The sequence below is a fragment of the Sciurus carolinensis genome, chromosome 12, assembly GCF_902686445.1.
Source record: "Sciurus carolinensis chromosome 12, mSciCar1.2, whole genome shotgun sequence".
Lineage (NCBI taxonomy): Eukaryota > Metazoa > Chordata > Mammalia > Rodentia > Sciuridae > Sciurus > Sciurus carolinensis.
Window position 1 is genome coordinate 23,787,577 of NC_062224.1, and position 27,574 is coordinate 23,815,150.

Here is a 27,574-nt window from a genome sequence, read left to right on the forward strand (position 1 = left end):
AGGCTCTCTCTTCACATTCTTGATTGTTTATTTTGCTATAAAGAAACTTTTCAGTTTGATGCCATCTAATTAATTGATTTTTAATTTTCTTGTGCTTTAGGAATCTTATTTGGGAAATCAGTTCCTGTGCTAATATGTAGAAGTGTTGGGCCTATCTTTTCTTTTTGTAGGTGCCGAGTTTCTGGTCTAATTCCTAGGTCTTTGATTCACTTAGAGTTGATTTTTATGCAGAGTGAGAGAAAAAACAAATATAAAGACAGAAAGCAGAGTAGTGATTGGTTATCTAGAAATGGGATTAGAATGTAAATGAGCACAAAAGATCTTTTTAAGGTGACAGAAATGTTTTAACATGGGATGTTGGTTGCACAACTTATAAATTAAGTAAGTCATTGAACTACACACTTACCATAGGTAAATTTTATGTTATATAAATTATACCTTAAAGATATGAGGAAAAATAAGATAGGAAAATTTTAATTTTCTATATTGAGAGTCTTGACACATCACTCTGTAAAAGAACTTAAGTTGTCAATTACAACTTGTCTGAGCACTTTTTCCACTGACCTCTCCATATACAAAGTAAACTAAACACAGGAAGGTATTTCTATTGCTGCATCTTTGCTGTCAGAACTTGGTCTATGTTTTTAATTTCGATATTCATTAAAATGTAATTTCTTTAGAATTTACCATGTGATTTCTTTATAAATGTCTTAAAGGCTTGTTAGTATGTATATATCTTTTTATTTATTTTATACCTTTCAGAAAGTAGTTTAAATAGTAATGATGAAAATTAAAATTTTGTTAGATGAAACATGATTTTAAGCATCCAAGGCAGACCACTAATTGTCCATTGTCCTCTTTCTCAGTAGCAGAACCTTTATACTCTTGGATGCAAGGCTAAAAAATTACATGTTTTGCCTCCTTTGCAGATACTAGTAGCCAGTAAGGGTTGGACCTCTGCTAAAGCCCTTAAAGGATGATACACCATTTTTCCCTGGATGAGATATCTGTAGCTGCTGTAGCAGATATCTTGAAATTTGAGGTGACCTTGAGAAGCCTAGACAGATGGTAGGACCTTGGCTCTTTGTGACCGTAACTGCCTATACACTGCCCACCTACATTCTTCTGTGCAAGAAAAAAATAGACTTCTGTCACTTTTTTGAATCTTTGGCATTTTGGGCCTCCATTACATGTAGCCTTTTTCTGACCTAACTACCTCTATGAGGAGTTGTTCTTTAAATATATTGTCAGGTTTTCATTACTGTCACAAAATACTGAGAAAATCAACTTAAAGCAGGAAAGACTTATTTTGGTTCATGGTTTCAGAAAACCACATTCATTTGGTCCTGTTCTTTTGGGCTTTGGGCTTTTGGAGAGGTAGAACATCACGGTCGAGCGTGCATGGTGGAGCAGAGCTACTTACCTTGTGGTATCCAGGAAGGAAAGAGAGAGAGGGTTGTGGGGAGGCAGCTAGGGACGAGATGTAGTCTTCAAGAACAGGCCTCCAGTGACCTACTTCCTCCAACTAGGCCCCACACCCTAATGTTTACACCACCTCCCAATTGTGCCGTGGCCTAGTCCTGAAGCCTTTGGAGCATTAACCTTTGGGGTTCATTTTATATCCAAACTGTAACTTGTGTTTCTTACTAAAATTTTTTACACAACACTTTTGACATTTTTATCTGTACCAATTCAGATTTTTTTATTTTCAGATTTTTTTTTTTAACCTCAGTAACATTGTTCATACTATTAAATATACCTCAAATTTCTTTTGACTCCTACAGTACCCTATGTGAGTACTTTTTATGAGACTACAGTATGCTGCTTTTATTTTTCATTTTGGTAACATATACATAATGTAAAATTGACCATTTTAACCATTTTTAAGTGTAAATTTCAGTGGCATTAAGTACATTTACAACATTGTGCAACCATTGTTGCTCTTCATTTCCAGAACTTTTTCATCATCCCGGAAGGAATAGAAACTGTTCCCATTAGACAGTAACTTAAACTTTCCTCCTCCCCTCCAACTTGTGGAAACCTCTGATCTACTTCTCTGTCTCTGAATTTGCCTCATCTATGTACCTCATACAAATGCAGTTATATACTATTTGTCCTTTTGCATCTGGCTTATTTGATTTAGTCCTTATAGTGCCTTATGGTTCATTCATGTTGTAGAATTTCTCAGAATTTCAAACCTTATTAAGGCTAAATAAATAGTCCAGTGTATATATATGCTACTGTTTATCCATTTCTTTGTTGATGGATAGGTTTGCACCTTAGGCTATTGTGACTAGTACTGCTGCAAACACTGGTATACAAGTATCTGCTTGAGCCCCAGCTTTCAGTTCTTTTGGGTAGATACCTAGAAATGCTGGATTATCTAATAATTCTCTGTTTAACTTTTTGAGGAACTGTCAAACTGTTTCCCACAGCTGCTGCACCATTTTATATTCCCACCAGCAAAGCGCAAGTGTTCAAGTTTCTCTACATCCTCCCCAGCACATATTTTTTTTTTAAATTTAATAAATGGCAAAATACCTAAAATAAACAAAAGAGAAAACGTTTATTTTGGTTAAGTGTCAGTCCATAGTTGCTTGGCTATGATGCCTTTGGTCTTGTGATATGACAGAATATCATGCAGGGAGTGTGGGAGGAGGAAGCTATTCACCTCACAGAAGCCAGGAAGCAGAGGGAGAGAAAGGGGCCAAGATCACACCACCCCTTGAGCTGCGAGCCTGCAGTGCCTGACTCTTCCCTCAGGCCTACCTCCTAAGGGCCCGCCACAACCTGGCAACCATAGGACACAAGGCCAACATTTGAGATCCAAACCATAATGGTGATGATCTGATAGAAAAGAAATGATGCCTGCTGTGGTTTTGATGTGCACTTCTCTCATGGCGAGGGATTGTAAACATCTGTTCGTGTAATAATTGATCTTCTTTGGGGAAACTTCCAATATTTTTAAAGGCCCACCACAAGTTTGATCTAATTATTAAGATTTTTCTCTATCACCTGCCCTTCCAATCTGATATGACCAATCTTAACTCCAAGGCAATTTTTATTTTGTTTGTTTGTTTGGTGCTGGGGTTGACCCAGGTCCTCAGACTTGCTACACACATTCTCTACCACTGAACTGCTCCCCAGCCCCAGTACCAAAATTTTAATAGATTCTTATTTGTAGCTTCCTGCAAATGGTAATGTATTTAATACATGGCAAGTTAATAAATGATAGAATTATGCATCAGAAGAGTCTAACATTGCTATAACAGTGTAAAATATGAGTTGAAATTGAAAGAATGGGAATGTTCAAGGGAAAAATGTAATTTTACAGTTGGCTTAAACAAATCAATTGCACAAGGATAAAATGGGAAGATCTAGTTTGACCATAGTAAAAATAAATGCTCAAGTTTAATTGGAATGCATGTTGAATTAGGCCAACTGTATGGTTTAATCTGTTTTTAGAATTTCACTGCAATTTGCACTAATAAACATACAGTTACTCTATCACCAAAAATGAGAAATGTAATGCATTCTGTGTCAATATATTATAAACATTCCTGGTAACATACTTTAAGAGGGCTACTGACAACTGAGTTTTAAAAAGTGGAGCTGCAAATGCAGTAGGGGTTCTGGGAATCTTGTCCAAAGAGGAATATATTTAGTGTGAAAAGGAAAGGCTGAGGATATGTATGACCCCTGACTTGAAATGTTAGACTTAAAAAATATATTTCTAGACTACTTTTATTTAAAATTTTCATTTTGTAATAATTTCATTCTTTAAAAATAGCACAAATAATAGGGTGCTGGTGTATTTTTCACCTAGCTTTCCCAAATGTCTTTCCTAACCTTAGTAAAATTATCAAAACCAGGAAATTGACACTGATACAATACTACCAACTTATGTATAGTTATTATTCAGGTTTTGCCAATTGTCCCCTTAACTTCCTTTTCCTCGTCCAGAATCACACACTTAGTTGTCTTATCTCATTAATGTCCCCCTCTCTGGAATAGTACCTTAATTTTTGTCTTTCTTGACCTTGATCCTTTTTACGAGTACTGGACAGCTGTATTTTAGAATGTCTCTCAATTTGGGTTTGTCTAAAAATTCTTTGTGAGCTGGATTTCGTGGGCACACCTATAATCCCAGCAATTCAGGAAACTGAGACAAAGGATTGCTTGAGTCTAGGAGTGGGAGGCCAGCCTGGGCAACACAGCGAGGTTTGTCTCAGGAAAAAAAATTTCTGTATGACTAAATTCAGGCGATGCACGCTCATCACAAATACCATGAAAGTGATGTGCCCTTTAACAATATATCTCATCACAGATGATATTAACTTTGATTACATGATTAAATGTCATTTTTCATTTTTTCTGTCTTTACTATAAAATTAATATTTGGAGTGTTTTTGTTTTTTTTTTGTTTTCCATATGGAAAGTACTTTCAGACTCTACAAATATCCTATTTTTCAAAATACTTTTACCCAGTAATTTTAGCAGCCATCAATGATTTTTGCCTATAATCACTATTGGCATGATATTTGCCAAACAGTGATGTTTCTGTTTTCATTAATCAATGTTTGTTAGTTGGAATTCTGTGAGGGATGAGATGTCCTTTCTGATTCTTTAGTCATTTACTTACATCAGGATGAACTTAAGAATTTTTATTTTATGCAGTGGATTTTCCTCCACTTCTGTCATTATTGTGTTGCTCATACCATACTACATTTGGCCACTGGAAACTCCTTCACCTTGACTTCTGTGTCCTTTGTCTTATCCCTATTATACTTTAGTGTGTTTTCTTTTTTCTGTCACCATAAGATGTTCTGGATTTGTCTTGTATTTCCATTGCCCTTGCTCTGGAATCAGTCATTTTTCTGAGGATATCTGGTTCTTTTTATTGGAGAATAGTTAGTTTAGATATCAAAATGCAGGCACTAAATGTACTTAAGTCTCCAAAGTGCCTTTGTATTCTCAATGGACAGAACTAGGAAATATATGTATTATAGTTTGATTGATATCTAGATTTGTGTGTCTTTTTGTTTACTACTATTCAGTAACTGGCATAAGTTGAGCACAAAATATATAACTAATAGTGTAGAAGGGATTCTCACTTGGTATAAAATTAGACTAGAAAACCTAGGGACTTTCCAATCTCATAAATCTGTTATGTTCTCATTCTGAGAAAGATAAGCTGGAGAATTATACCAAACAAACATACTCTCTGTAATGTTCATAATAAGAAAAATGCGAAAGTCTTGGGAGCAGAAAGCTTTAATTATTATCAAAACCAGTGAAGGGAGTTAAAGGCCTTAAAGTCCTTTTATTCATTTTGACCTGACTTGCAGAAGGCTTCATCAGTAAAGGTATGGTGAAAAAAGAAAAAAAGCAAATGAGGATATTTCCTTTACTGGTGTTCTAACGTAAATTTGCTTTCTATCCTTTAATTTTTACTTTACATAGATGAGATCTAAGAACAGTGTTTTTGCTGTTATACACATGTACTTTATATTCTGCAAAATAGAAGCCTAACAGTAACCAGACTGATAGAAAAAGTAGATTAGGGTACAGCCTTCTAAATTTATGGAATTTTATAAGTACTAGCAAAAAAAGCAGTACTCTAAAAAATTAATTAAATCTCCATCAGCATTTCCATCTACTATCATAGTCAGTTCCTAAAATCTTTTAAAGCCTAGTGTTTATGCTTCTTATATTAGAGATATATTTTTAGATCATTTGAATAAAAATTCAAAATATTATCCAGAGTAGAGTGCTTTCCCCTATGTTGCTTCTTCAGCACCTCTACTCACGGACTCCTTAGATAGTTCTCCATCAGGGGAACCATAGAAGTTCTTGAAGCCACTAACCAGCTACTACTAAGATTAATGGAAGGCACTTCTGTAGACTTTTAACCATTTTTTATAAGGGTGTTCATATATTGCTATGACTTTGTTCTTTAATTGTAAGAAAGCTTGTCTTTGATTTTTAAGAAAATGAATGTACTGGGGGAAAACAGTCAAGTTGAATTCACACAATTTCTGCATTATAAGGACATTATTCCACTCTTTACTATTATTTATGTATAAGATAATTTATGTTAAAGAAGCACATGCTCTAGCAGTAATTAACCATCATTATGCTGAGTGATTGCTAGTAAGTGTACATCTCAGTGACAATGTTTAACCAGAGTTGATATTTTGTACATGTGTATTTTTATAGTCTTATATGTTTCTGATAACACTATATACACATATCACTTGTTGAATTGCAGTCTTTAAATAAATGGTGGTTTCATGAAGTATTTTAGGCTTTGGAGACTTGGGTCTCATAGAGGCTCTTCTCAGTAGAAATTTTGTGTATAGTTCTACAGTCTTTTAAATTCTTTCCCTCTTATTCCTATGCCTCCTTCTATTCCTTCACCCATTCCATGAGTCCCTAACTGTGGACTAGGTTTCATAAAATCTTTTGAAGAAACATATGATTCCTGCTCTTTACAGATAGGAAATAATTTGGAAGTATTATAAGACAAAACATAATCAATTGATAGACTGCTGTATGTGGTTGTAAATACTAGGCTTGCTTGTGCTGTCTCCTAGCATTGCCCAGTTTTTCAAAAAAGCACTTCCAGTTTAAGATGTTGCTGATCTCCCCTGTCATATCAAGTTGTGAACTGATCTTTTCCCTTGCTGACTTTCCCACTTGACTGAAAGGAAATGTTTCTATTAATTTACTTTATCAGTGCATGGTTTCTATAATTGGTGTCCCCCCAAAAGCTCAATGTGAGACAATTCAAGAAAGTTTAGAGATAAAATGGTTGGGTTGCAAGAAGTTTAACCTAATCAGTGTATTAATTCCCTGATAAGGGATTAACTTGGTAATAACTGTAGGCAGGTATGGTATGACTGGAGGAGGTGGGTCACTGGGCTCGTGTCTTTGGTGTTTATATTTTGTCCTAGTGAGGGGAGCTCCAGCTGCCTTGCTCTCCCTCTTGCTCTCTTTCTCTCTCCCTCTCCTCCCTCCTTTCTTGAGCCACTTTCCTCCACCACACTCTTCTACCATGATGTTCAGCTTCACTGCTAGCCCCAAGGAATGGAGTCAGCCTTCTATGGACTGAGACCTCTGAAATTGAGCACCCCAGAATAAACTTTTCCTCCTACAATTGTTCTTGTCAAGTCTTTTGGTCACAGCAGTGAAAAACCTGATTAAAACAAGGAATATATCAGTACTACAAAATCTTGCTTCAAGAAATAATGAAAATTCTTTTAGAGTTTATGTGTTGTGTTTCTTTCTGTTCAAATTTGCCTCTTTTTGATGTAGATATGCTTCAGGGTGGCAGATGGCTAGGGAACTCTATTACTTCTTCAATACTGTATTACTTATTAAAAAGTTAATTAAGAAAAATGTATTTCTTCATATATATTTAGTTGCTGAGAATTGAAAAAGATGGAAGAAACTTAGAAGAGAAGAATTTTAGGCAGAAAATTATTGAAGCTTATCTAAATTATATAATAAAGTAAATGTTCCTATGTAGAACATAGACATCCCCATTTGGATTAAAACATAAACAGCCCGGTGTAGTGGTGCACTCCTGTAATTCCAGTGACTTCTGAGGCTCAAGCAACTTAGTGAGGCCCTCAGCAACTTATCAAGACCCTGTCTCGGGGGGAAAAAAAAAAAAAAAAAAAAAAAAAAAGGGCTGAGTGTGTGTCTCAGTGGTAAAGTGCCTCTGGATTTAATTCCTAGTACCAAAACAAACAAACAACCCACTTGCAGTTAAATATTATCTAAAGTTTGGTTTGAAATACAGAATATAAAGACTATCTTGGGCATGGATTTTTTTCTCCCCATGTCACTTTGGAAAAAAAAATTACTAGTTTTCTTTAGATTTTTCAAGGAATTTTTATATTAATCCTATCTTTCCCAAAGAGAGAAATGGCCCATTATAAACCCTCATTATTCAGATGGGAAAGTGGAGATTGAGAATGATATAATGATCATATGTAAGATTACAGCATATAATGCTCCTGACTTTTAACATAAATATTTCATTGGGTATATAGGATGCTTTCATTTAATGGGGAAAAAAATCATAGTAAATGACTATTGGCTTCTGAGTTTATGTACTTTTGGTCTCCTGCTCTGAGAGTCAGTTCTAAATTGAAATCCAAAATTGACTCCCACAATTAGAGAATTCAGAAGAGATATAGCAATATCTGTACCTTTTGAACCACACATCTTTGCTTGGGTTTCCTACTGTGGGAAATTATTTTTCTTTCAGAATTTTTAACTTAATTCATATTTAAGTTTCTATTGACACCTACAAATCAAGACAGTGAATTCTTGAAAAGAACCTGGTAATAGTTCCTTTATAGAAATTAAGATTTGTAAATTACAATATTTAGATGGTAGATTTTAGCTAAACAGTGTTTACTTGGAATGGTCTTTTTTTTTTTTTTTTTTTGGATAAACAAAAATTTAAATTCAGTCAACATACATAAATGACCTAAAAACCTCAATAAAGGATAAATTCAAAAAGCACTTGGAAGGCCATCTCTGTAAAAGGGATTTTCCCAGGACAGTAAATAGCCAGATATAATCTATTCCAACCAACACCATCTTAAATTTGCAGAGGTCCAAATAAACCTGGAACTGCCTGCTCCTCTTCCACAGCAAGTTTACACTAAACTCCACAAGGAAAAGAACCAACCCTTGATAGTGTTTCCTCTTAGAAGAAAACCTAGGTTTGAGACCAACCACAACACAATGAAAAGCTAAACTAAATAGAATATTAGTTAACAGATGATGCTGGTATGAATAACTTATTTTATTCTAGAGCCCTTATCAATAAAATCCCCCAGTTAGTGTTTGCATTATCAGCCAGAGGGTTAGTTAACATGTGGTAGAATGAGGACTTATGCAAGGTATATTACACATAGCATTTTACTACTATGAAAACAAGTACAGTCTCTAGTTAAGAGAAAACCAACTGGACTGTAAATTACACACCTTAATGACAAGACTCCCCACCACTTGTGAACATAAAACATTTAATTTAAAAATGTTGACACAACTATATATAAAATAACTATTATAAATGCACATAGTGTATTCTATAGCTGCCAGGTTTACTTTTTTTTTTTTTTTAGTTAAAAATTTTTTTTTCTTATTATTGTAAACAAATGGGATACATGTTGTTTCTCTGTTTGTACATGGCGTAAAGGCATACCATTTGTGTAATCATAAATTTACTTTTTTTTTTTTTTTTTTTTTTTTTTGAGGAAACTAAGTTACACTGTGGTTAAGACTTGTATCTTCACCCTTGAAAAAGCCCGCATTCTATCACAGCGAAGTACGGTCAGACTTAACAGCCCCAATTGTTAAACACTTGGATCAAGTCATAACCAGTTTTATTGCAAAAGGACCCTGTACACATTTATCAATTCTAGTCCCGTAATAGCTACCCAACAAGTCATTAACAAAGAGAAACATGCTTCACCAGAAGCAAGAAATATCACCCATCCCTTCTGCATGTTAGCAACCTGTCACTCCTGAGCAACAGTGCTCACATCACTGAGGTCTGTGAACAGTCACTTTTCGCATTCATCCTGAGTGAACGATGGAGTGACTTAAGTACAAATGCAACATATTATAAACAGTTTCTTATAAAAAAAGTCACAAATTAAACCAAAGTATTTTACAGAATTTACTACAAAACGCCATAAAAACTGCCTTCACTTAAGCTCTCTCTCCGTATCCCCATGCCCAAGCAGATGTCTTTGGGCCTGATGGTGACTCTCTCAGCGTGGATGGCACCCAGATTAGTATCTTCAAATAAATCCACCAGGGACGCTTCACCAGCCTCCTGCAGGGTGCCAAACGGCTGCACTCTGAAACCTCAAGTCCGTTTTGAAATCCTGGGCGACCTCTGTCACCAACCTCTGGAAAGGTAGCTTCCGGATGCGAAGCTGGGTGGATTTCTGGTAAGGAGGAATCTCTGGAAGCGCCACAGTCCCGGGCCTGTAGCGATGTGGTTTCTTCACCCCGCCGGTAGAGGGGGCGCTTTTCCTGGCAGCCTTGGCGGCCAGCTGTTTGCAAGGGGGCTTTCCCGCCAGTGGACTTACCAGCCGTCTGCTTGGTTCGTGCCATTTTCTCTCACCCAACGCCCAAGTCTTCGTCCGCTTCTCCGACCGCCAGACCGAGCTGCTGCCTGGTGAAGACCAGCAGCCGCGGAGCAAAAGAGCTGCGCTACTCCAACAAGTGACCAAACCACCCTGCGCTCCGGATCCAGTGTTTTTCTTTTCATTTTTTAAGTTTGGCAGTTTTCTTTTTTAAAAAATTGCTAAGCTAAAGGCTGGAATTTTGTCTGGTATTGAAGTATAGATTTGGCTTTTGTGCTCATGAGAATACTTCAAGGGGGTGGGAGTTGGGTAGTGTCGTAGTGTCCACTCTGGTCTCTACCGGCCTCCAAAAAAGCACCAGCATGCGCCAACTCATTCAAGAGAGCAGCTGTGGGGTTGGAGCTGCTTCCTTCTTCTGTGGCTTACCACTGGCCCTTTGCCTCTTTCCTGATGCTGATTGTTTTGATTGGTTGCTTCTGCCATGGTTGTGCTGGTGTTGTGGAAAGAGAGAAATAGGAGTTCCTAGTGGGTGGCCTGCACTCATGAAAAGACAGAGGGAGGCTGAAGCTGCAATGCCTGTCCTTTTCCCCCACTGATTTTAACTTGGCCAAGGAAGTCAGCATGGTATCTGTCTCGTGAGGAAGGCAGAATTCTCCAGCTCTTTTGCTGTTTCTTAGTAGGAAGAGTTGAGAAAAGCCAGAGCAGGGATCGTCCCATGCTTTTAAAATGCAAGGGTTACCTTTTCAGAGCGCTCTTATCTTTGCTGGGTGAAGAAGTAACCCTCCTCAAAATAATCTGTTGGTATTTTTGCATTATTTGATAGAAATTAGAAAAGTAGTTACTAATAAGATTCAGTGATAAATAATATGGCCAGGAGAAAATTTGACGTGGAATTTCAGCTGATGGCAGGATGATGTTGGTACCTTTGGGAGTGTGGATAGTGAAAAAGAGAGTGTTGGGATTAATGAATAAACATTTTTGTGAATTGCCTTTGTTTGCAACTGAACAACATTTGTTATTTACCTTACTTCATAGAAACAAGACTTTCACGTATGTCAACATTACACAACATGTTTTTACCATTACTTGTACACTTAGTTGGTGCATGACACTTTCCTAGGTTTTATAGAATATGTTGAGGATATGATCCTTGCTCTCAAATATACATAATTAAAAGAAGACATGATTATATTTGAGAGGCAGGAAAATGTCAGCAGTAAATCTATCACTATTATAAAAAATATATATATATAGCCCTTTAAGATTCAAAATTTATCTTATAATAAATTGTAATCATAGAAGTATTGCTTATGCAGCAGTTTTAAGGTTTATTGATTTGCAGACCAGTTCAGTGAATTTTAGTATTTATTATATTTTTGCCCATCTAAATATGTTATTCTTTCTCAAATCTTTCCCTAATTTATCTAGAAGAAATTTGAGGTGAATATAACACTTTAAAAATACTTTAAGCCAAAAAACTTGATTAATATTCAATTCATAGTTTAATAAAGGACATGTGTAGTTTAAGTATAGGGATAACTTCTCTTCCTTTGAAAGTGTTTCTTAATTAAAATCAGATGAGTAGAAAAGAAGGTATTCAGAACACTAAATAAAATGGATGTCTTTGTGGAATTGGCAGAATTCATCAATACATGTAATAATGATTTATAATTGCATTTGGTCCTAACACATAGCAGTGTAGATCAACAGAGGCACAGTAAGTAAGACAACTAATATAAAACACTAAGGTGAAAGGGTTAATTGGCCTTGCTGGGTTCAATTTGCCACTCTAGTGGCACTTTCTGTTGTCTGTGTAAACTGAGTTGCTAAGTACTTTCCCACTAAGCTGCCACTCTTTTATTTATACAGTTGAACCACCAGTGAGGGATGGATCAGTTTACCAGTAGCTAGGCCTTTTCTTCCTCCTTTTCTGCCCACTTCATGCTTTTTTCCTCCAGCTGTTGCTACATATCTCCCTAATCCTAATCTTTCCTTAGTCCTTTTTTTTTTTTTTAAGTTTCTTTTTTCTCTTATGGATTCATGTGCATGGATATTATACCTGGCTCTGCTGTACTGATTTAATTCCCTCTCACCTCAGTTTTCATTTTATCAATTCATACCTCAAAACTTACTGAAATGCTTTGACACTTTTTTTCAAGTAACTTTTTAAAACTCTTTAAAAATTAAAACATTGTATATATAGCTAAAGTCTTCCTGAAAGCAAAACAGAGAGTAGGTCACTCCCCATATCAGTGAACCACAGCAGAGTGCAAATCTTCATTTTATGAAAATGGGCACAAAATAAAGAAGATATAAGGGAAAATGGGGATAGAGTGAGCTTAAATTGTGGTTTCCAATGCCTAAAAATTTCCTGAGAGCTGAAAATTCTTTGTGTTTGAAATCTCCTGTTAAATGACATGTTCAGTCATGTTTTCTTATTTACTCTTAATATACTCTACTTATTCTTTGTATAATAAAAAAACTGATTATATTATCACCAATGCCAAACAAGACTTTAAAACAATTAAAATATATCATAAAGCATAAAGGTATTTTCACATTTTCTACAATCATAGTAAATATATTTCTTGGCATAAAGGCACAGTCTTTGGAGTTTAAAATATCCTCAATTGCAAGATTATGTATATAAAACTCCCATTGTTGTTTAATAGTGGAATAATCAAATTAGAAGTTATACTATAAAATAAAATGGAAATAATTTACTCATAAGATTCATATTTAAATCATCTTTATTTATACAATATTCTCCTGAGAATTTTAATTAAGCTTTAGTTGGAGCAAAAATACAATAACTAAAAGCAGGTAAACTAAAAATAAGAGATGTCATATTTTGAAGAGAGATCAAATATACTGTCAGGATTCATGTTGTGGTTCTGGATGTTCAACAGCAGGCTCACTTAAGGTGGAATCAGCCCTGAAGGGAATTTGCTTCTCCTCTCAGAATGTGGGGGTAGTGGGGAAAAATCCAGCTCTTGGCGGAGGATGAGGAAAACGCCTCAGTGAACAGACATTTTTGAATTGGACTGGAGGTGGTTCTCCTGGTTCCGATGGTCTTCCATAATAATAATATCCATGTTGCCGTCTTCCATAATAATATCCATGTTGCCGTTGTATCCATGTTGGATCAGAATATGGTCGGCCTTGTGGAGGGATCATCATCTTATGTTCCAGTTCCCATGGCGATGACAGGGGCCCAGTGCCAGCAGGTGCTCTGTGTGGATTACTTACTATACCAGAGCTTGATTCTCTTCTTTTATTGTTAATCTGATGGTCCAGAGGAACCTCTGGGCCTCCCGAGCCTCTTCCTCCTTCCCCTAGATGTAAAGGTGACAATCTGGGTGGGCCCTTCTTTACGAAGGGAAAAGCTCTCATTTCAGATGAAGGTCCACTCAATGGTGAGGGACCATATGGGGACTGCTCTCTGGCAAATACTGTATTGAAGACATCAGGTGCATATGGATCTTCTAAAAGTTTAAATTGCAACTCCATGTCAGTTAACTTTTGTCTCTTGTTAGCATTTACTGTCTTGAAATAGTTGAGGTTTTTTTCAGCTCTCCAAGCTGCCAACACATTATCCCGTGCTTTTTTCTCATAGGATATACTCCGCCTCTCATAATAATGCACGATGGTATCCAACTCTTCATCAAGATCTTTGGCTCGATTTCTATAGGTCTCCAGCTCTTTAGCTGCACAGTTGATCTTTCTCTCAATTTCGGAAAACCTCTCCTCTTCCTCCAAACGGCACTTTTTCTCTACTATTAATTTCCTGTGGAGTTTCAATGTATTTTCTTGGTGTTCTTCCATCTTTAATTTAAATTTCTCCTGAAGTTTCTGATTCTCGTTTTCAAATTGTGTGTTTTCTGACTGCAAAGATTCTTGTTCGTTCTGCAGATTTTTAATACGTTCTCTCAGATCTTCTTTTGTTTTATCTACTTCCAATAATAAAGTGTAAATTTGATGTCTTTCTCCTTCTAAGGTGTCTAAGGAGGCATTTAACTCAGCTGCATAAAGCAGCTTCTTCAAGGCTTCTTTTGGCTGATTACCTAAGTGAGCACCAATTTCTGATTCACTTTTCCTCTCCAGCTCCAAGTTACCATCACCTGTTAGGTCTTCTCCAGGCACAGGAGACTGATCTTTGATCTTCAGCAAGCGTTCGGTCAGAGATTTAATGTGATTTTCTTTATCATTTAGAACTTGTTCTGCCTGTATTTTTAGAGTCTTCTGTTTTTTAAGGTCACTCACTTTTTCCTTCCATATTTCAGCTTCTCGTGAAAGGTGTTTCTGATTTTCCTGCAGTTGGTAATTTTCATTCAAAGTCTCTTTTATTGCTTCCTTAAGGTCTTCTTCATTCATTTGAACTAGTTGTAAGGTTGTTTTAGCTTCAGCTACTTGTGTTATGATGGATGTTGATTCGTCTTCTAGGGACTTTATCCTTTTTGATATATCTCCCATCAATTCATCCTGTTCAGAACGTTTAGATTTCTCTTCTTTTAGCTTTGTTTCTAGAGAGAGTGTTTTATCCTCTAGTTTAGATTTGGACCTATTCAGCATTTCAAGTATTATCTCCAAATACTGCACTTCTTTTGATGCCTTCTCAGGATTGGCATCCTTGAAAGATGACTGTAAGCCTTCATGCTCTTTTTGAAGAAGGCTAACTTTATCAAGTAATTTACATTTTTCTTCAATTAGTTCAGAAAGTTTTAGAGCAAGCTTTTTTTCTCTCTTCACATAAAGCCTGCTTCTAACAGACTGAACACTTCTCCACAAAAACAAGAGAACAGTAAAAAATCCAATAGCTGCACATATTACCAGCTCCGGACGAAAGGTATCAGGATTAGGGCCTGGTCTTCCATCTTCAGGCAATGCTGGCACAACCCTGAATATTTTTTCCAGACCCAGGTCCCAGTAAGACTGAGGGGCGGCCTTTGGCCCCTCCATCGCACCAAAACTACTTTGGCAACTACATCCTGCCCAACCACGAAAACAGGCTGCGGACACTAGACTTTGGGTGGGAGCCCAAACCTGCACCTGCGACCAAGCCGATCACTAGGAACAGAATGCCTGAGGCAGGTGGGGAGCCAGGCAAACCGGCCCCAATGGGCTTTGTGACCTCACTGCCCTGTGACCTCACTGCCCCGCCCAGCCCCTCCCCCTCCACTATGCCCCGCCCACACCCCAAGCCCGGCAGGTTCAAGCCAGTCCCACTGGAGCCCCCTTGCCGCCCACTCCTCTGGTTTCGGCCAGGCAGCCATAACGCTTATTAAGCGCTATTTATTCTGTGCAGTCAAAATGTCATCCAGTTGATATAACTAAAATTCTAAAGCTTAGTAAACCTTTTTGTAAGAGCTTAATGCCATATATTTATAGTCGTACCACATGCCTTTTTCTTTTAATGATTCATTCCTTTCTGTCCCCTCCCCTTTCCTTCCTTTTTTCTTTTCCCTTCCCACCCTTTCCCTTCCATCCCTGTCCTTTTCTTGCAGTGTTGGGGGTTAAACTCCAAGGCCATGTGCATGCTAGGCAAGCTCTCTCCGACTGAGCCTCATCCCCAGCCCTGTTGACACTTTCTATGGAAGTAATTTGAATTACTTCTGTAGAAAAACTCTCCTGTGAGACTATTTGAAAAGTAACTTTAGAAGAGTTTCTAATATGGGCACAAATTAGTTATGACAAGTTATTTTTTTAAAGTACAACATATCTAATGTTTCTAAAAAGAAGGAGCATAAAATGAGTTATTTTTCATGTCAGTTTTTCTAGACTACTATTTAAGAGTCTTCAAAATCTTTTTTCAGATGTTCTTTTCTTTTGACTTCTCATAGGACTTAAAAACGTCTAAGTAAGCTGGTAGTTATGAATATATAGCAAAGAGAAGTATAAGGTATGACTCTTTTAAATGGTTTTAGCTCCTGAAGGTGAATTATGTTGTTCAGATAAGTAGTTCATTGCTTCATGTAAATAAAACACGTCCAAATACATTTTTTATTCCTAGTTACGCTGGAATTGTTGATGAGCCAGATCTAATGTTTGAAGGAGAACATTCACTAGTAGTCACTGGTTTTCTAAATATCTCTAAATACATGACAAGTTCAAAGGCATTATGCCACCATGTATGATGACACCAATTATTATTTATACTTCTATGGCCAGAGTTCGATCAGTGTAAACTAAAACACTTATCCTGTTCTGTATGATATGAAAGTTTAGGAACTTTTTAACGAATGTAATTACATTTGTGAGGTAATGGATATGTTAATTAGTTTGATTGTGTCAGATATTTCACAATGTATATACGTGTTTCAGAATTAAATTATCATATGTGTGTGTGATATCACACACCTATAATCCCAGCCACTGAGGAGACTGAGATCACAAGTTCAAGGCCAGCTTCAGCAATTTAGCAAAGCCCTAAGCAATTTAGTGAGACCCTGTCTCAAAAAAAAAAAGGACAAGCCAAAATATCAAGTTTGCAACTTAGATATTACAGTGCTGTAATTTTGAACTATCAATTATAGTTCAATAAAGTTAGGAGAAAAGTTTAGAAGCTATATTTTCAAATGTTAGTATGACATAAAATGTAGGAAAGAGATCGTAAATTTAGACAAATTAGACAGCCAGCTTCTCCAGGTTCTCAGAACGGAACTGGCCCGCTAGTGAGAGCCTTTCTGACCAGAACAAGCTCCGAGTCCCGGAGCCCCTGCAGCGCAGCGTACTCCGGCAACGAACCAGAGGAGAGCCGCGATCCGCAAACAGCCTCTGGGATTAGGGCAGGGCAGCCAGAGACCTCTTCAGGCAGCTCTGCCCACTCCGGCTGCAGGCTCTCTTCACGGGGCGATCCAAGATGGCGGCCTAGAGGGAGACTGCACCCCCAGTCGCTCCAGAACCCTGGAGTTAAGAAGGGGAGGCATTGAGAGACTCGGACTGAAATAGAGCCACGGGTGAGTCTGCCCACTGGGTAAAGCTCGGCCCGGTGGCAGGCCCAGATAGAGGTGGCTTATTGGAGCTGGGCAGGGCAGCTAGAGTCTTCCCAAGTTAGCCTTCCACACTCCGGCAGTGGGCTCCTCCCACACGGCCAGCTGCACGGTGCAGGCCCACAGTGAGAGCATTTCCGCACAGAGCCAGTTCCAAACTGTGGAACCAGTAGGGGGCTAGGGTCAGTTTTCTTCGGATGAGCTGCTTTATCAGATTCCTCCAAGACATCAGGCTACTGAAGGCTGGGAGGTGATACACTGGAAATCTACCGGGACACTATAAGCCAATAGCGGAAAACTGCAATATCTCAGGGTCCCACTGACAACTGACCAATATGAGAAAACAAGGGAAGAAAATGTCCCAAACAAACCTAGATACTACATCAATAAAACCCAATGACAGCAGAGCAGAAGAAATGTCAGAAAGGGAGTTCAGAATGTACGTAATTAAAACGATCAGGGAAGCTAATGAGGAGATGAAAGAGCAAATGCAGGCATTGAAGGAGGAGATGAAAGAGCAAATGCAGGCATTAAATGATCGCACCAATCAACAGTTAAAAGACCAAATACGGGAAGCAAGAGATCATTTCAATAAAGAGTTAGAGATACTGAAAAAAAACCAAACTGAAATCCTTGAAATGAAGGAAACAATAAACCAAGCTAAAAACTCCATAGAAAGCATAACCAATAGGATAGAACACCTGGAAGACAGAACCTCAGACATTGAAGACAAATTATTTAATCTTGAAAGCAAAGTTGGCCAAACAGAAAAGATGGTAAGAAATCATGAACAGAATCTACAAGAATTATGGGATATCATGAAAAGGCCAAATTTAAGAATTATTGGGATTGAGGAAGGCTTAGAGAAACAAACCAAAGGAATGAACAATCTATTCAATGAAATAATAACAGAAAATTTCCCAAATCTGAAGAATGAAATGGAAAACCAAGTACAAGAGGCTTATAGAACTCCAAACATACAAAATTACAACAGACCCACACCAAGGCACATTATTATGAAAATACCTAACATACAAAATAAAGACAGAATTTTAAAGGCCGCGAGAGAAAAGAATCAAATTACATTCAGGGGGAAACCAATAAGAATATCAGCAGATTTTTCAATCCAGACCCTAAAAGCTAGAAGGGCCTGGAACAACATATACCAAGCCCTGAAAGAAAACGGATGCCAACCAAGAATCTTATACCCAGCAAAACTTACCTTCAAATTTGACGATGAAATAAGATCCTTCCATGATAAACAAAAGCTAAAGGAATTTACAAAAAGAAAGCCAGCATTACAGAACATTCTCAGCAAAATATTCCATGAGGAAGAGATGAAAAACAACGATGCAAATCAGCAACAGGAGGCGCTAGCCTAAAGGAATAGCCAAATAAAGGAGAAACCAAATCATGTCAAAAACAAATATGAGTCAATTGACTGGGAATACAAATCATATCACAATAATAACCCTGAATGTTAATGGCCTGAATTCATCAATCAAAAGACACAGACTGGCAGATTGGATTAAAAAGAAAAATCCAACAATATGCTGCCTGCAAGAGACTCACCTCATAGAAAGAGACACCCATACACTAAAGGTGAAAGGATGGGGAAAAACATACCATGCACACGGACACAGCAAAAAAGCTGGAGTATCCATCCTCATCTCAGATAATGTGGACTTCAAACCAAAACTAGTCAGAAGGGATAAAGAAGGACATTACATGCTGCTTAAGGGAAGCATAAATCAGCAAGACATAACAATCATAAATATCTATGCCCCGAACATTGGCTCATCCATGTACGTCAAACAAATCCTTCTCAATTACAGAATTCAAATAGACCACAACACAATCATACTAGGCGATTTTAACACACCTCTCTCACCACTGGATAGATCGTCCAAACAAAAATTGAATAAAGAAACTATAGATCTCAACAACACAATCAGCAATTTAGACTTAACGGACATATATAGAATATACCATCCAACAAAGAACGAATACACTTTCTTCTCAGCAGCACATGGATCCTTCTCTAAGATAGACCATATTTTATGCCACAAAGCTACTGTTAGCAAATACAAGAAGATAGAGATACTACCTTGTACTCTATCAGATCATAATGGATTGAAATTAGAAATAAATGACAGAATAAAAAACAGAAACTTCTCCAATACCTGGAGACTAAATAATACACTATTATATGATGAATGGATAACAGAAGACATCAGGAGGGAAATAAAAAAATTCTTAGAAGTAAACAAGAACAAAGACACATCATATCAAAATCTCTGGGACACTATGAAAGCAGTACTTAGAGGAAGATTTATTTCATGGGGTGCATTCAAAAAAAGAAGTAGAAATCAACAAATAAACGACTTAACACTACAGCTCAAAGCACTAGAAAAAGAAGAGCAGACCAATACCAAAAGTAGTAGAAGACAGGAAATAGTTAAAATCAGAGCCGAAATCAACGAAATCGAAACAAAAGAAACAATTGGAAAAATTAACAAAATAAATAGTTGGTTCTTTGAAAAAATAAATAAAATTGATAAACCCTTAACCACACTAACAAAGAGAAAGAGGGAGAAAACTCAAATTACTAAAATTCGGAATGAACAAGGAAACATCACAACAGACACGAGTGAAATACAAAACATAATTAGAAGCTATTTCGAAAATCTATACTCCAACAAAACAGAAAACCTCGAAGACATCAACAAATTTCTAGAGACATATGAACTACCTAAACTGAACGAGGAGGACATACACAACTTAAATAAACCAATTTCAAGCAATGAAATAGAAGAGGTCATCAAAAGCCTACCAACAAAGAAAAGTCCAGGACCAGATGGGTTCTCAGCCGAGTTCTACAAAACCTTTAAAGAAGAGCTCATTCCAATACTTCTCAAACTATTCCATGAAATAGAAGAGGAGGGAACCCTACCAAACTCGTTCTATGAAGCCAATATCACCCTGATACCTAAACCAGACAGAGACACATCAAGGAAAGAAAATTTCAGACCAATATCCTTAATGAATATCGATGCAAAAATTCTCAACAAAATTTTAGCAAATCGCATACAAATATATATTAAAAAGATAGTGCACCACAATCAAGTGGGTTTTATCCCAGGGATGCAAGGTTGGTTCAACATTCAGAAATCAATAAATGTCATTCACCATATCAACAGACTTAAAGTTAAGAATCACATGATTATTTCAATAGATGTACAAAAAGCATTTGATAAAATACAGCATCCCTTCATGCTCAAAACACTAGAAAAAATTGGGGTAGTGGGAACATTCCTAAACATTATAAAGGCAATCTACGCTAAGCCCATGGCTAATATCATTCTAAATGGTGAAAAACTGAAAGCGTTCCCCCTAAAAACTGGAACAAGGCAGGGATGCCCTCTTTCACCGCTTCTATTCAACATCGTCCTTGAGACTCTAGCCAGAGCAATCAGACAAACCAAAGAAATTAAAGGGATACGAATAGGAAAAGAAGAACTCAAACTATCCCTGTTCGCTGATGACATGATTATATATTTAAAGGAACCTGGAAATTCCACCAGAAAACTTTTAGAACTCATAAGTGAATTCAGTAAAGTAGCAGCTTACAAGATCAATGCTCATAAATCCAATGCATTTTTATACATAAGTGATGAATCTTCAGAAAGAGAAATTAGGAAAACTACCCCATTCACAATAGCATCGAAAAAAATAAAATACTTGGGAATCAATCTCACAAAAGAGGTGAAAGACCTCTACAATGAGAACTAGAGAACACTAAAGAAAGAAATTAAAGAAAACCTTAGAAGATGGAAAGATCTCCCATGTTCCTGGATAGGCAGAATTAATATCGTCAAAATGGCTATACTACCTAAAGTGCTATACAGATTCAATGCAATTCCAATTAAAATCCCAATGATGTACCTTGCAGAAATAGAGCAAGCAATTATGAAATTCATCTGGAAGAATAAAAAACCTAGAATAGCTAAAGCAATCCTCAGTAGCAAGAGCGAAGCAGGGGGTATTGCAATACCAGATCTTCAACTCTACTACAAAGCAATAGTAACAAAAACGGCATGGTATTGGTACCAAAATAGACAGGTAGATCAATGGTACAGAATAGAGGACATGGACACAAACCCAAATAAATACAATTTTCTCATACTAGACAAAGGGGCCAAAAATATGCAATGGAGAAAAGATAGCCTCTTCAACAAATGGTGCTGGGAAAACTGGAAAACCATATGCAATAGAATGAAATTAAACCCCTATCTCTCACCCTGCACAAAACTCAACTCAAAATGGATCAAGGACCTCGGAATCAGACCAGAGACCCTGCATCTTATAGAAGAAAAAGTAGGTCCAAATCTTCAACTTGTTGGCTCAGGATCAGATTTCCTTAACAGGACTCCCATAGCACAAGAAATAAAAGCAAGAATCAACAACTGGGATAGATTCAAACTTAAAAGCTTTCTCTCAGCAAAGGAAACTATCAGAAATGTGTAGAGAGAGCCTACAGAGTGGGAGAATATCTTTGCCAACCATACCTCAGATAGAGCGCTAATTTCCAGAATCTATAAAGAACTCAAAAAACTCTACACGAAGAATACAAATAATCCAATCAACAAATGGGCTAAGGAAATGAACAGACACTTCACAGAAGAAGATGTACAAGTAATCAACAGATATATGAAAAAATGTTCAACATCCCTAGTAATAAGGGAAATGCAAATCAAAACTACCCTAAGATTTCATCTCACCCCAATTAGAATGGCGATTATCAAGAATACAAGCAACAATAGGTGTTGGCGAGGATGTGGTGAAAAAGGAACACTCATACATTGCTGGTGGGGTTGCAAATTAGTGCAGCCACTCTGGAAAGCAGTGTGGAGATTCCTCAGAAAGCTTGGAATGGAAACACCATTTGACCCAGCTATCCCACTTCTTGGCCTATACCCAAAGGACTTAAAATCAGCATACTACAGAGATACAGCCACATCAATGTTCATTGCTGCTCAATTCACCATAGCCAGATTGTGGAACCAACCTAGATGCCCTTCAGTTGATGAATGGATAAAGAAACTGTGGCATATTTATACAATGGAATATTACTCCGCAATGAAGAATGATAAAATTATGGCATTTGTAGGCAAATGGTCAAAATTGGAGAATATCATGCTAAGTGAGATAAGCCAATCTCAAAAAACTAAAGGACGAATGATCTCGCTGATAAGCGGATGAGGACATATAATGGGGGGTGGGAGGGGCTAGCATTAGGTTTAGGGTTAGGTTTAGAGTTAGGCTAAGGAGAGCAGCAAGAATGAAGGAAAGAAGGACTGTGTAGAGGGAAAAGAGGGGTGGGAGGGGTGGGGGGAGGGGAAAAATAAAATAAACATCATTACCCTATGTAAATGTAAAAAAATTAAAAAAAAATAGTGAAAAAAAAATTTAGGCAAATTAGGTAAAATATCTCTAAAAATATTTAGGATAATAGTTCAGATTTTTTGACTGATAATTTTATCTTTTAATCAGTGAACATACTAACTATGCCTGAGAAAATAATTTCAGAAATATTTTTGTAGTAGTAGCATAGCAGAAATCAAATCAACTTTATATTCCATTGTGATCTATGTTTGAAAATAAATCTTTGGTCTGTCAACTTTTGATAGAGATGCTCACAAGGGAGGGAGTTTGTTCAGATCTACAAAGGAAAACATTCATTATGGATGTATAAGAACAAATATTTGAACTGGATTGCAAGTAGTTTCTTCCCACTTGATAAATTTTAGATCCTTTATTTTAAAATATTTATTAGTCTGTCTTATAACTGAGAATTTCCCGTTTGCTTTCTAATTGTAGTGCTATTTCTACATTCTTGCTTTCTAAAAAATCTCATATTTCAATACTTATTAATAAATATGAATTTTTTATTGTTTTTTCCTACCTGCATCCTTTAAGCAACTTAGTAAAGGAGAAAAATGAGAATAATTTATTAGATAGTTTATTAGAGAACTTTCAGAATGATAAAATTTGAAGAGCCACAAAGAGAATTTATCTAATTCATGCTATTCATCCCTTTTTTTTTTTTTTTTTTGGTGGTACTGGGGATTGAACCCAGGGCCTTGTGCTTGGAAGGCAAGCACTCTACCAACTGAGCTATCTCCCCAGCCCCCATTTTTTGATAGTATAGATTATATTAATGTAACTTCTAATTACATTATTTTAAACTTTTTATTTGTAATAAATTTGCCCAATCAAGAAAATTTAGAAGCCAGGTGTGGTGGTGCACACCTGTAATCCCAGCTACTCAAGAGGCTAAGGCAGGAGGATCACAAGTTTGAGGTCAGCCTTGGTCACTTAGGTGAGACCTGAGCTCAAAATAAACAATAAAGAGGACCAGAGATGTGACTCAGTGGTAGAGCACGTGCTTATTAGCATGTGCAAGGCCCAGGGTTTCATCCCCAGTATCACAAATTTAAAAAGGAAAGAAATTAAGAAAATTTAGAAACACCAGAATTCTGAATAGCAGGAAATGCTCATAGAAATCAATTGTTACTAAAATTCTTCATGGTAGTAGTGATCATTTAAGAAAGTAACTTCAACAACTAAAATATTTTTACTTGTTACCTTGCCCTTACTAATTGTATATAGGTTAAGATGTAAATAAAAATTGGGGTCTTGGGGTATAACTTAATGGTAAAGCACTTGGCTTAGAAAGCTTGAAGCCATGTGTTTAAACTTTAGCATCACAAAAAAGAAAGAAAAAGAAAATCAATAGCTGTGTAAATTGGAAATTTAGCAGAAAAACATTACAGTTTCTGAATCTGAAAAAATGTCAGGGAAATGGCACAGCTGTAATATTGGGTTAATCGTCAGATTGTTTATCCTACAAACTGCATTAAGCTCTTGGTCAGAAAATGGAGCTGGGGAAGGGAACCAAATTTCTTTGATGATGTAGTGGTGTTTGATGATAAGGTTTCTTATAGTGAATTAGTAAACGTTGTTTTGTTACAGCATGTTGTAATGTATTTCATATACTACTTCAAAGAAAAATGTACTGCCAAAACTTTTTATCATTTAGAACTTTTAAATTTATCAGAACTTTATCACAACTAATGATCTATATCTTATTATTTATAACTTGTACATACCTGAAAATGGAAATATATGTGAAATAAATTGGTTAAGGAATTGCAAACATCCCTTACATTTAGATTCCAACTCTTCTGAATTGCTTTTTGACTTAATCATCATTGATATTCAGCTTTTGCACATAGAGTCTTTATGCTGTGTTTTTTAGAAGAATCAAGAACCATGAATGCAGAGTTTTAAAATCAGGTTTGCAATTACAGCTGCTCCTTTCCTTGCTATGATGTTGCCTCCTGATACATAAAGTTTAAAAAAATGTATGCAATGCACCTACTTTCTTAAACATGATAGCTTAGTAATTAAAAGTACAATATAGAAACATTTGTTGTTTATCCTTGTGATCTTGTGGCTGACTGGGAGCTGTGGTTGGCTGCTACTGCCCAGCTTCTCAAGAGAATATCTTCCCTTCTATTATTAGCCTGGGAGAAGATCAAAATTTTAAGTTCATTTCATACTGAATGCATATTGATTTTGCACTTGTAAACAAAAAAATCACAAGTTGGATCATCTTAAGTTGGGTACCATCATTGTGCTGCATTGACCTGCTTTTGATGTACATTTTGAAAATGTTGATAAGCATCCCTTCCCCTTACTCTCTCTTAGCAATTGTTTGGTTTTTAGTTAAGAGTATGTCAGTATTGTCTGTAGGATTTTTTTCCAGCTCAAATTCTACAAGTTTTATGCACCCACAGGGAATTACAGTTGCCTCATTATTGTCACTTAGTAGTGCTACTACAGCTTTTGTAATAGCCAAAAATCTTAAGATGTACTCTGAATTTAGAAGAATTTAAAGTGTGGTGAAAATGTTCATTTTAAAATATAGTGGCCCAGAGCTTAGAATTGGGTTATTAATTATAGGGTTTTGGGTAAGTGACACAAGCTCTCTAAACCTTAGTTTTTTTTAATTTATGAGATAAGTTGGCCTTGTAAGGCTTTATTGTTGTGAGATTTCAATGGCATTTACATATGTAAAATATATTGCTTAATAAATGTTAGCTATTACTTTTTAAAAATAGTATACTTTCATTGAGCTCCTTGCATATTCTTTTCCTTTAAGAAAGTCATAACCTGTAGAGGGGAAAAGATACTGATAAAGTTAGGGAGCAAATGGCTGACTGGAAATTCTGGAAAATGTTTCTACTGGGGTTGAGGTTATGGCTCAGTGGTAAGGCATTCTTCTAGCATGTGTGAAGCACAGGGTTCCATCCTCAGCACCACATGAAAACAAATAAGTAAAATAAAGGTGTTCTGACCATCTAAAACTACAATAAAAAAGAAAACAAAAAAGAAAAAAATGGCTGTGTTTCCCCCACTATTTCTCCTTCTCTTGTACTGATAGCTGACTCAAATTTGGATATAGTGAAAAGTCTGTACTGAGTTGCCTTTCCAGCTGTTCACTGCCTATTTCTAGACTATTACGTGAGAAGGAAACAGTACTAAAATAACATGTTGTTAAATATAATATTCAAGCCAATGTATTTTAGGATTTCTTTGTTTACGGGGTCTTACTGTCTACCCTAACTAATAACATTTCAAGAACAAACATATTTTAAAAGGGACCAGTTAGTACATCTAGATTTGAAAAATGGAATTGAAATAAAAATAAAAATGCAATGAATAAGTAAGAAGAACCAGGGATACAGTGAGAAATGGTTGGTTCCAGGCCTGGAAAAGGGGAAACGGAAGATGAACCTCGAACACTGTGGTGCAATAAATAAGGAAATGCTTAAGATATGGTAAGATCAGAGTACTGATCAGCAATTTAAAAAGAAAGAAAAATAATAACATGAATGAACTTCAAAATATTATGCTAAGTAAAAGAAACCAGACTCGGGCTGGGGTTATGGCTCAGTAGTAGAGTGCTTGCCTGGCATGTGTGAGGCTCTGGGTTTGATCCTCAGCACCTCATGAAAATAAATAAATAAAGGCTCATTGACATCTGAAAAAAATTTTTTTAAAAATCAGACTCATAAAACTATCTGTTACATCATTCCGTGTATAGTTAACTTTAAACAAGATAACTAAAGACACAGAAAGTAAATATTTATACCAGGTTGGATATTGGAGCAGGAATTGACTGCAAATGGTCATCAGGAAACTTTGGGAGTAATGGAAGTATTCTAAAACTGGATTATGGTGCATAACTGTACACATTTATTAAAAGTCACTGGATTATGTACTTAAAATGAATGAATTAGATGGTATGTAATACCTTTCAGTGAGGCTACAAAAATAAAACAAAAATGATGGAGCATGGCAAAAGAACTCAGGACTTAATATGAAGGATCTCCCAAGAGCCAAATTTGGAACAAGTTGAGTAACAGAATAAGTGATGAGAATAAGAGATTTTTAACCTGTAGGATAAAATATGTGTGACTATATCCAGATATAAGTAAATAACTGAATAAACAAATCTTTTTTAACAGTGGAATTCCAATTAACAAATGTAGAAGCGGTGATGGAAATAGAAAACTACCTTTAGATAAACACCACAGTAATAGTTGTTATAGACAAGAATTATCAAAGGTTGCTCAAATTAGTTGGTAAAAGTTTGATCAGAAAATATCTTCTCACAAAATGCTTATTACATTGGAAAGATAGTAACATAGAGAAACTTGGCAAATAACACCTTAAGTAATCAGTGATAACATTACAAATAAAGACACATGTCAACAGCATTTATCCCCATTATGATGCCAGAAAAGGGGACAGTAACCTTGTGTTGTAGCCTTGTCTCCCTAAAAGGCATAGCCTCAATTTAATAATGAGAAAATATCAGTCAAATGCAAAATGCGGGCTATTCTACAAGATAACTTACTAGGTGCTCTTTAAAATTGTCAGGATCAAGAAATATAAGAAAGATTGAAGAACAGTCAAATTGGAAGTATATACAGAGATACTAAAAACTAACTGCAATGTGTGATCTTGGATTAGAAAAAGCATTCTATCGTAATAGGCAAAATTTTAATAAGGTCTATAAATAATAGATTACATGAATGTTAATTTTCTGGTTTCTATAATTGTAGGATTGTTAACTTTAGAGAAAGCTGAGGCAAATATATGGAGAGTCTCTACTATTTTCGTAATTTTTCTGTAAGCATAAAAATATTTTAAGATAAATGTTTTAAAATTAAAAGAATAGACTATAACCAGATTGGACTCAAATGAAGAAAAAGTGAACTGAAAGAGATCAGAGAAAGTTATCTTGAATTTTCTCCAGAGAGACAAAAAGATTGAGATATGGAAAATGTACAAGATAAGAACATCTAATTAGAATTTCAGAAAGTTATAATAGAA

At 36.2% G+C, this 27,574-nt stretch overlaps 2 protein-coding genes and 1 non-coding gene across 4 annotated transcripts in view; 1 reads left to right on the forward strand and 2 right to left on the reverse strand.

Annotated features, from left to right (window-relative positions):
- Dnajc1 (DnaJ heat shock protein family (Hsp40) member C1) overlaps positions 1 to 27,574 on the forward strand; it is a 194,350-nt gene that overhangs the window by 20,642 nt on the left and 146,134 nt on the right. The gene's annotated exons all lie outside the window — the stretch shown is intronic.
- LOC124961871 (melanoma inhibitory activity protein 2-like) lies at positions 13,077 to 15,077 on the reverse strand. Its single transcript, XM_047520928.1, has one exon. The coding sequence runs from the start codon at positions 15,075 to 15,077 to the stop codon at positions 13,077 to 13,079; it is 2,001 nt and encodes a 666-aa protein (XP_047376884.1).
- Positions 23,222 to 23,294, reverse strand: Trnag-ucc (transfer RNA glycine (anticodon UCC)). Its single transcript has one exon. It is a non-coding gene; the product is annotated as a tRNA-Gly (tRNA).

Bases quoted from the DNA above. Each gene is read 5' to 3' on its own strand.
- LOC124961871 (XM_047520928.1), bottom strand. From the start codon at position 15,077: ATGGAGGGGCCAAAGGCCGCCCCTCAGTCTTACTGGGACCTGGGTCTG.